Raw genomic sequence first — 10,840 nt, forward strand, 5'->3', positions numbered from 1 at the left:
AAGATCATTTCCCTCAGATTTAGTGTTTTTATCTTGTTATTAAACACCCCTTTTTTGCAGTGAGGGTCTGCAGTATTGGCCAACGCCTTTGACGCCACATGATGATATTTGGCTGCCCCGTGCATTGGTAAATGTGAAGAGAAAGAGAGCTGAGCCCACTTCCTCCTCCTCCTCCTCCTCCTCCTCTCTCCCATGCCAGTAGTTTCTACTCCAGGCTGAGAGGAAGATCTCGTGGATCCGAACCGGCTGCATGCAGGAGGAGAAGCCCCTCCCCACATATCATCGCACCAGGCGATGGTCCTTTTAACTTCATTGTTGGAGAAGAAGCGACGCCCCGCTTTGCTACGGCAAAGGATCAGACACCCCCTCTGATCAGCACGACCCCCAGTCCTGTTCTCATGGAAATCAGACCCTGCCTCCCGGCCACACTTTCTGCTCAGATGCAAAGTTGAAGCGCATTCCCAGCCGGGACAACACATGATGATGATGTCTTGGAGGAGCTGATCGTTTCATTTACCCATTTACTTGTGAGTTTCTCGTTTGCGGACCGCACACTTTTCCCCTCTCCAACATGCTGGATTTGGCGCAGCGCATTGTTTTCTGCGCTCTGCTCGGCTCCGTTTACGCGTCGTGTCCTCCGCGCTGCGAGTGTTCAGAGGCGGCTCACACCGTGAAGTGCGTCTCCAGAGACCTGCGGAGTATCCCGGCTGGGATCCCGGGATACACCAGGAATCTGTTCATAACTGGGAACCAGATCGGTCGGATCGGTCCGGAGGCTTTTAAAGGGCTGGATAATGTGACCAACCTGTCTCTGAGCAATAACAGGTAAGACTTTCTGTCAGTCCTGTGATGCAATGCAAATGTATCCTGAGGAATCCAGAACAAATGATGCCTGAAAGACATTAGTCTCAATAGAATAGTACTATTTTTTTTCATTTATGACTATTATTGATCTTCATTGTTTCTGAAATAAAACAACCAAGCAGATTTCCTAATTTTGGTTTGATGACACTTAAAAAGATGATTTTCAAATGACAACCTTATTCATTTTTATATTTATTTAAATCCAAAATAAACAGTTGTGTTTTAATGTTTAGAAGCATCACTTTCCCATTCTTGCTTTTGTAAGTGTGACTGATGGATCTCCTCAAATCCAGAATATCCGTGGTGGAATCCCATACCTTCGCCGGACTCCGCAGCCTTCGCTCCCTGGACCTGAGCAACAACCAGCTGGCAGTCATCCACCCCGAAGCCTTCACCGTACAGAACCAGTCTCTGCGGGAGCTCAACCTGAGCCGAGCCCTCTACAACCACTCGTCAGTGATGGACCTGGCCACCTCTCTCCGCTGGAGCTCCCTTGCCAACCTGAAGGGACTGGACCTCTCTCACAACGGCCTCATCTACTTACCCTCACGTATCTTCTCCCACCTGAGCAGCCTGCAGCGCCTCCAGCTTTCCAACAACTCCCTGGTGGCCATCCACAACGCCACCTTCTCGGGTTTAGAGAGCCTGGAGGAACTGGACCTGACCCTCAACGCCATCAAGACGGTGCCGGAGGAGGGCCTGCGAGAGCTGGACTCCCTGCCCAGAGCTAACCTTCTACTGGGGGAGAACCCGTTTACATGCACGTGTGGAATCGAACCTTTTGCCATGTGGCTCAACAGATCACAGGATCGCATCAGTGATGCTGGGGGGCTTGTGTGCGCCTTCCCAGCCAGCATGAGGAACACATCCATGCTTGCCGTGGGCACGTTGACTCTGGGGTGCCACCAGAGGGGAGCGGGGGCTGACCTTGCTTTGCAGACCTCTTACGTCTTCTTGGGTATAGTCCTTGGCTTCGTGGGGCTCATCTTCCTTTTTGTACTTTATCTCAACCGCAAGGGCATCAAGAAGCGCATCTATGACATGCGGGACGCATGCAGGGAGGTGTGGGAGGGTTACCACTACCGCTTCGAGATCGACTCGGACCCCAGGTTATCACAGGTCTCCTCGAGTGCTGACGTGTGAGAGGACAATCACCTCTGGTGTGTTTTCTTATAAAAGACTCTTTTCTAATGCATTTATCAGTAGCAAAATGTAAAAAGTGTACAGATTTGTCTGTAAATATATACATACAATAGTGTTAATACTCTTTCAGCCTTGTCGTTTAAAGCATGCACTGCCCATCTTTTCTCATCACTACTTTAATACACAGTTCTCAGAGTGAAATGTGAATGCTGTAAAGGGAATTCACTGATTGACATTTCTTATATAATGCCTGCTCCTAATGTCCACACAAAAGCAACAAAGTGCCTAAAGTCAGCTAGGTTTTATTTCCTAATAGACCCTAACCGATACAGGATTTTAAAGGCCGATTTTAGAGTAGAAAATCCACTGATTACCAATATGGCTACCAATATAGAATATTTCTGAGCTGGAATGAAAACTTTTCTATGTCGAATTTGCAGGAACTGCAAGATACTCTGAATGATGCTTTAAACAAATATCTTCATTAAAATTATCACACATTATATCAACCAATTCTAAAAATTCAGAAAATAAACACTAAAATAAAAAGCAAACAGCATCTCTAAATGACCCCCCAGCACCATCTTCTGCATTATATGTTGTGTAAAAAATGTTTTCATATCATATACACTAACACTGACAGATAGTGGCATGGATAGGCCAATATCCACCAATAATATCTCTCTATCTCCTTATCACTGGTGTGAGAAGTCATTACCCCGTGTCAGCTCTTGTCTTTAGCTTGTAAAAAAGGCAACAAAATGCTGCAATAAAATCCTGACACTACAAAAACAAACCTCTGGGGATTTAAAGCACAATCACTCATTCTTCTTTGAACCGTTTCAAGCCCTTTGGTCCCTGCGTCCTACTGCCCCAGGGTGCCACTGAGGAATTAAGCCTCCAAAGCTTTTCCAAAGCTTCCTAAAGTCACCACTCTGCTCCTCTTCGGCTGTTGGATTTGAAGGGGGGACAATTCAGTGCAGACCAGCGGAAATCTCCAAGCCCCCTCATTTTTTTCTCTCTTGCTTTTTTTTTCATGAACCGTTACTTTGTTTCAACTCCTTGAGTTTTATTGTCAAAATGATGAGAACCAGTCGTGGGCTGAGGCCGCTGAAAGCAATCTCCCCTCCCGCCTTAAAGACAACAGCCGCTCTGGAGGCTCTTTGAAAGAAAAGTCTGGCTCTCCACGTTTTTCTGTTTAGGATATTTTTTTCTTTTTCAATGATAAGATACAGATGATTCTGAAACACCAGCGACATTGTTTCATTCAGCAGCTTGCTCTGACCAGTTAAGGAGCAAGCCTTAGAAAAGAAACGACGACGAAACATTCTCCAACATTTTTCTCCACATTTTATGCTTCCATATTTGGTGTTATGCTGAGATGTCTGTCTTTTAAGTGTAAATTGTTGCCTATAGGAGCAACGTATCCTTATGAACCAGTTTGCATTTTCTTATGAAAACGTTTGCATTGAGGTTTGTATGATATCCTATGAAATAATGGTTTTAAACATGGTAATGTTTTCATAGACAGCTACAGGTTGGGCAACAAAAAGGTGGAACGAATTTCAAATGGGAAATTAACACTTGTCTCTTGGGTCAAAGCTATGGCTGGGCGATATGGACCAAAAGTCATATCCCGATATATTTAGACTGAATATCGATATACAATATATATATCCCGATTATGTCAAATGTTCAGTCAAAGCCAAGATATGACATGTCACAAGTAGTTTTAATGAAACCGTTTATTTAAGTGAAAATAAATACTGTATAACAACAGGAGAACCTTTTCAAAAAAATCAAAGCTCCATAAAGTGCACATTTAGATTAAAAAAACATCTTGAATAAAAGCTGCAGCTTTGAAATATCCATTTATGTGATATTGTCTAATTCCATATCACATTTGAAAATATATCAATATATCGCCCAGCCCTAGTCAAAGCCCTGTTTGTGCCATCCATGTCCCTTCCCAAACACAATTTCGTGGGTTAGCTACCAAATTCAGTGCATTTATTTCATGGGATAGCTATTAAATACAGTGCATTTATTTTGTGGTATAACTACAAAATTCAGTGCATTACTTTTCTTAGGAATACCTACACACCATTCATTCAACAGCCTGTATTTATCTCTCAAGCCTTACATTTTACATGCATGTTTCAAATGACAAATTATTACCTGCATGAATCCTAAACAAAACCTAATGAAATGTTCTTCTCCCAAATGTCACATGTGTCTTCCTTGTTTTTCTAAATGGCTCCATGACTAAAGCACTCTCAGTGGCCTTATGATGCTACAAAGTGAGACAAACACAGTCGGAGACAGGGGCTGGAAAGCTGCCATTCTTCAAAGTGTTTATTGGCCAAATTGCTAGCTATCTACAGTAGGTATTTGGAACGGGGGAGAAAAGAGGCCTGGACTTAACTGAAACAGCCTCCCATTGTTCAAAGCCAAAGTAGCATCTTCATCTTATCAAGATGTTCTCCAAACTCCTCTGATAGCAATCCAGAAATGTTTATACCATGGGGACATTTTACTGCATGTGTAATGACCAAATAAAGCTTCAGAAAGTCGTGATGTCTGTATACTCATTTAGCACAACTGTAATCAGCATAATTGAATGTATTGATAATATTTGGTCTAGATATCATTTCTGAGCAGAACCACATTAAGACGGGCATTTACTTGCAGAGGAGAAAACAATTGAGGCTCGTACGCTGACACAAAGGGCCGGTCGGTTGGCGAGACGCCTCAAAAAAGCTTTGTTTTCCAGCGCAGAAAAGATGCCTTGTGATACTCATCCTCTCTCTGTTTTCACAGACGCCCATTATGCCGCCACATAATAGGATTCACTCATGATGACAAAGTTGAGCGCTCTGATCCAGCTATTGTTAAAGTGTCATCATTCTTAATAATTTCCTGTGGGAGAAAATCCCAGGAGAAGTTTTCCTTTCCTATTACACCACATGTCACAAGCGGGTCATTAGGCCGGCCACGGGTTATTGGTGTCAACTGGCGGAGCAGAGAGAAGAAAGATTATCCCCTGCATGTCATTATTTCCGTTTTCACTCATTAAAGTGTGGATTAGGACCCGTGCCTTTTCTGTCTTTTATGAGTCTGGCTGTTTGAAAAATATATGGTCTGTTTGCTATAGGCTGTGCAAGATTGTCTCAGCAGGAATGCAATGAAAAGAGAGGAACCCTACTAACACTCCCAGACGTTCCCCATTACTCCCAGTGCAAAAGAGTAGCTTGTTAAAAACAGAGAAATTGCTCCAATTACAGTGTTCTCTCAGACTGTATGTTGTGCACATATCTGATTAAAAGATCACATCTTTATTTCAACTTTGCTTGCTATTTCTTGTATTCCCACAAGCCGTTTGTTACACTGAGGTTTTGTTTCGAGGAAGCACTTTAAAAAACTTTAACAGCTTTATGATGCTGTATGTGCATCATGTGGTTTCTGCTATTGCACAAGACAAAATACATATTCAAAGTTTTTCACTGTTGAATTACAGCTCTGGAGCACAGCAGGGTTTCCTTTTCTTTTTTTTAAATGTCATACGCCTCCTGACTCTGGGAACATCTTGGCGCCATTACATGGGTTTAATGGCCATGATAGAAAATATGCCTTAAAAGTGAACACCACATCTGTGAGGAATTGAACATGTTAAAAACAGACCACAACAGTCAGCAGCATGACGACAGAGACAAAGTGGCATCTACCCCCCTCCACTGGCATGGTATGACAAATACAGCTGTCTCTCTCCCAACTCAGGACACATGTCATCATTTACATTCAACTAAATACTACACAGACATCTGATACATTCTGCTTTACATTTGGTTTCCCACTTTTGAAACCAAACCATGCACAGGAGTGTGAAACAAAGTCTACACTGCAAAAAAGCGCTGTCTAAAAGCAAGAAACAAGATTTCTTAAATTAAGATTGTTAATTCTAGAAATAAGCACGTTGAACGCTAAAAATAAGAAATTAACTCTTAAAACAAGATAAATATCTAACACTTCTACATCTAAAGTTTTTTTTTATCTTGGTAAGAAACATAATTGTCAGTGCACTCTGCTCGGGCCAATTTATCGCTGCTTGCAGCTTTAATTTATCTTGTTTTAAGAGTTAATTTCTTATTTTAAGCGTACAACATGCTTATTTCTAGACTTAACAATCTTAATTTAAGAAATCTTGTCAAGTGAAATTATCTGTGCATGCAGCAATATAATTTCCCTCAGATTTAGTGTTTTTATCTTGTTTTGAGACACACCTTTTTGCAGTCTACTCCCCTTTATCTTCCCTTTCTTCATGTAACAATGAACTTATTCGTAATGTGAGATCAATGAATTCATCCTGCAGCTTCCTGTATGTTGCCTATCTATCATGTCCAACCGGTCTGGTCGCTGAAGGAGGGGACTAACCCGCGGAAGTGGTTCCAGCGGGGTATTACCCATTGTTCTGCTGCTCACTTGATCAATGTGACTAATTGTGTTTGCCAGAGGATGCAAGCAAGGAAGAGTTGGTACAGCTGGCTCAAGTACCCATTAAAGCCAACTGGCCCCCCATTTATCACTTCATACAGGCTGCAGCTAACAGCATGAATCACATACCTGAATCATGGTACTGTATTCAGAGTCTCTTTCTTCTTCTTTCTTCCAACATCACTATCTTTCCAAAAGTTTAAAGAAGAAATCAGCTCCTTGGTGTACGTTGTAAGGCATTTTGTCATCATGGCAACATCAGCAGAGATATTTTTATTTCAAAACGCCATAAAAAGGTCTGGTTTCACTATGAGAATTTGATTAATTTGAGCCAATAATATTTGTAAAATCTAGCAGGGCTACATGATTAAATATTAAGTTGAGTGCCTGAAGAATTCACACACTTCACCAACAGGAAAAACAACTCTATTGCTTTTGCATCGAATCCTCCCTCCACTAACTCTGGGCTAAAGGATCTAATGTCATTTCTACACTTGACAAATCAAATACAGTATTAGGGGGTGCTCTGACAACTTTTATAAAACTTGGAATCCCATTCTTTCCTTATATGAGTCCATTCCATCCTTAGATGATTAAGATAGATGGTTCTAATTAAGATACATTAATATAAGTTTTAAATGGCCAGTTTTAGTGTGTTTTTATGAGTGTTTTTGGTATTTATGTGTGTTTTTTTGTGTTCACAATGTTGATCCAGTAAGTTAAAATGAAAAAAATAATAATCAGGTGATATAGGTGAGGTTGTGCTGAAAACAATGATACCAACACGTCATGGTAAAGACTTTAAGTGGTTTATACAGGCAGAATGAAAAGGAGTCAAAATCCGACAACATAGCCCCAAACTCCAAAGGGTTAAAACTCACGATGCAAGTGGATTTGATTTGTGTTTAATTGTATAATCTATCAGTCCCACTTGGGTATTCACCACGCAGTTTGTACAACATGTATGTGTTCACATGTCAAAATGAGATTCTTCATGCTCTTGAAATTTAAACAAAAACCTCTTGGTGCTTAACCGCAATGGATCCCAAGACCAGCGGAAAATGAGAAACAAATGCTCCCAACAAAGTCCTGTCTGGTATGAAAGAAAGGCTCATGTAAAACACTCCACCGCAACAATGCAGCTTCCCTCTGAAGTCTTCAGGACTGTGCCTCCATTGATCTCAGAATTGACTACAACTGTAAACGGAGCAACAGCACGGATCTGCTGAGCTTTATACCCCCCCACCCACACCCCCATGACTTCCCCTCCTCTGGGCCTCATGGTGTCCTGAAGCCTTGTTGTGGGCTCCGCTGTCCTCCAGCTGGCCAAGAATCAGTCCCTCGATCCATGTGGCTTGTCAGAAGTTTTGTTTTGTTGTTGCTGTGGTTGTTTATAGGAGGATGAGGTTTGGGAGTTTACAGTTAGAGAGCCATATTTCCCAGCGACCCATCTTCCCTCATTCTCTCATAGTCTGAATGAGATTACTACATGAGCTGAAATTAAAATAAAAAGGTTACATTTCTCCGTTTTATGTTCTAGCAATTATCCTCAAAAGAGAACAGCAAAGTATAAAGATGAATTGTTCCAATGGCAAACAAACGAAACCAAGCCCTTCCATTGATCAGACACTGCAGAGGAATAAGGCCCACTATGATTCATTAAAGAGTCACTCCTCTGGTCCTCTCACTGAAAAGAAAAAAGGCCTGTGCTGCCGGTTGATTATAAATGGCCTTGACCCATTTTATAGAAGGACAAGATACTCACAACTCCTGCACTACTTCATCATCTGCTTCATGCATCAATGAGTTGGTTTGGAATTTAGCGGAGGGTCGAGCAAATACAATAGTTGGGCTGGGAACAGGAGTCATTTCAAGTCACTTGGGATCAATTCCTCCTTCACTAGACCCTCACTGGTTCATATACAATGGCTTCATTTATTGCTGCCTATGGTTGTCTTCAATTTTTTAAACTGAGTTACAGTAATAGGCATTTGGTCAGAATATTAAAGCTGCAGTAGTCAATATTTTTATATGAACAACAGGTCAAATGGTGTATTGTGAAAATGATCGCAGTGATAAACCTGCAGAACTACAAACCCTCTCCAAAAACTCTATGGAACAGTGGAACTCACTCCCTCATCATATTACTCAATTAAATCTATATAGCTTTAAAAAACAACTTAGAAGTCATTATCTAAATATCAACTTTAATTAATGCAGCTGTCCTTTTGTGTTGTCTTGTTTTTTATTTTGTTTCGTGATGCCAACCATGTTTTAGGTGATATGTAATTACGTATTGTCTGTGTGTTCTTTTTGTTTCATGTTATCTATTCATATAATGCGTGTCATGTCTGTTGTCATTCTGTGTATTCCTACATTGTTTTTGTCACACTGAAATATGATAGACTCCAGGAAGAATAGCTGCTGCATGGCAAAAGCTAATGGGGATCTAAATAAAAACAAACAAACAAACTCTGCAGTTTCCCTTAGTTTGGGGTTACCAACCTTGTGCTCAGCACCAAAAGACAGATGGTCAGTTGGTTGATTAGTTGTTTTTTTATATACTTTTTAGTATATTTAGTATTTATTTTATTTTCATAACACAAACATGAGGTCATATACAAACATTCTGTCACATTGAATAATATACATAAGTGTTCGCCACAGGGTGATAAACTTTTGTTCACAATCTACAACAATTTCAGCCGTCACACTCTGCATCAGCTAGGTATTTAACCCATTTAGCCCAGTAATTCTTCCTCTTTTCCTTCTGTAATCTCAAAGTGAAAGTTATACGTTCCATACTGTATATGTAATTTATTATATTTTTCCATAGGTTCAGGGTGGGAGGTTCTCTAAGAAGCCAGCATCTGGTTATTGCTTTTTTACTTGCTGCCATGAGGATCTTTAATAAATATCTGTCCCTGTAATGCAGATCCTTTGATATACTCCCCAAATACAGGGAGTGCAGAATTATTAGGCAAATGAGTATTTTGACCACATCATCCTCTTTATGCATGTTGTCTTACTCCAAGCTGTATAGGCTCGAAATCCTACTACCAATTAAGCATATCAGGTGATGTGCATCTCTGTAATGAGAAGGGGTGTGGTCTAATGACATCAACACCCTATATCAGGTGTGCATAATTATTAAGCAACTTCCTTTCCTTTGGCAAAATGGGTCAGAAGAGGGACTTGACAGGCTCCGGAAAGTCAAAAATAGTGAGATATCTTGCAGAGGGATGCAGCACTCTTAAAATTGCCAAGCTTCTGAAGCGTGATCATCGAACAATCAAGCGTTTCATTCAAAATAGTCAACAGGGTCGCAAGAAGCGTGTGGAAACACCAAGGCGTAAAATAACTGCCCATGAACTGAGAAAAGTCAAGCGTGCAGCTGCCAAGATGCCACTTGCCACCAGTTTTGCCATATTTCAGAGCTGCAACATCACTGGAGTGCCCAAAAGCACAAGGTGTGCAATACTCAGAGACATGGCCAAGGTAAGAAAGGCTGAAAAACGCCCACCACTGAACAAGACACACAAGCTGAAACCTCAAGACTTTGCCAAGAAATCTCAAGACTGATTTTTCTAAGGTTTTATGGACTGATGAAATGCGAGTGAGTCTTGATGGGCCAGATGGATGGGCCCGTGGCTGGATCGGTAAAGGGCAGAGAGCTCCAGTCCGACTCAGACGCCAGCAAGGTGGAGGTGGGGTACTGGTATGGGCTGGTATCATCAAAGATGAGCTTGTGGGGCCTTTTTGGGTTGAGGATGGACTCAAGCTCAACTCCCAGTCCTACTGCCAGTTTCTGGAAGACACCTTCTTCAAGCAGTGGTACAGGAAGAAGTCCGCATCCTTCAAGAAAAACATGATTTTCATGAAGGACAATGCTCCATCACTCGCATCCAAGTACTCCACAGCATGGCTGGCAAGAAAGGGTCTAAAAGAAGAAAAACTAATGACATGGCCTCCTTGTTCACCTGATCTGAACCCCATAGAGAACCTGTGGTCCCTCATCAAATGTGAGATTTACAAGGAGGGAAAACAGTACACCTCTCTGAACAGTGTCTGGGAGGCTGTGGTTGCTGCTGCACGCAATGTTGATCGTGAACAGATCAAAACACTGACAGAATCCATGGATGGCAGGCTTTTGAGTGTCCTTGCAAAGAAAGGTGGCTATATTGGTCACTGATTTGTTTTTGAATGTCAGAAATGTATATTTGTGAATGTTGAGCTGTTATATTGGTTTCCCTGGTGAAAATAAATAATTGAAATGGGAATATATTTGTTTTTTGTTAAGTTGCCTAATAATTATGCACAGTAATAGTCACCTGCACACACA

General features: G+C 41.4%; 1 protein-coding gene across 1 annotated transcript; it reads left to right on the forward strand.

The window, feature by feature from the left end:
* Window positions 1-397: 397 nt before the first annotated feature.
* tpbga (trophoblast glycoprotein a) lies at window positions 398-5,343 on the forward strand. The gene is made up of 2 exons (XM_059349168.1): window positions 398-825; window positions 1,158-5,343. The coding sequence occupies exons 1-2, from the start codon at window positions 572-574 to the stop codon at window positions 2,005-2,007; spliced, it is 1,104 nt and encodes a 367-aa protein (XP_059205151.1). The 5' UTR covers window positions 398-571; the 3' UTR covers window positions 2,008-5,343.
* Window positions 5,344-10,840: the final 5,497 nt, after the last annotated feature.

This window comes from Centropristis striata, chromosome 14, assembly GCF_030273125.1.
Source record: "Centropristis striata isolate RG_2023a ecotype Rhode Island chromosome 14, C.striata_1.0, whole genome shotgun sequence".
In the NCBI taxonomy this organism is placed as follows: domain Eukaryota; kingdom Metazoa; phylum Chordata; class Actinopteri; order Perciformes; family Serranidae; genus Centropristis; species Centropristis striata.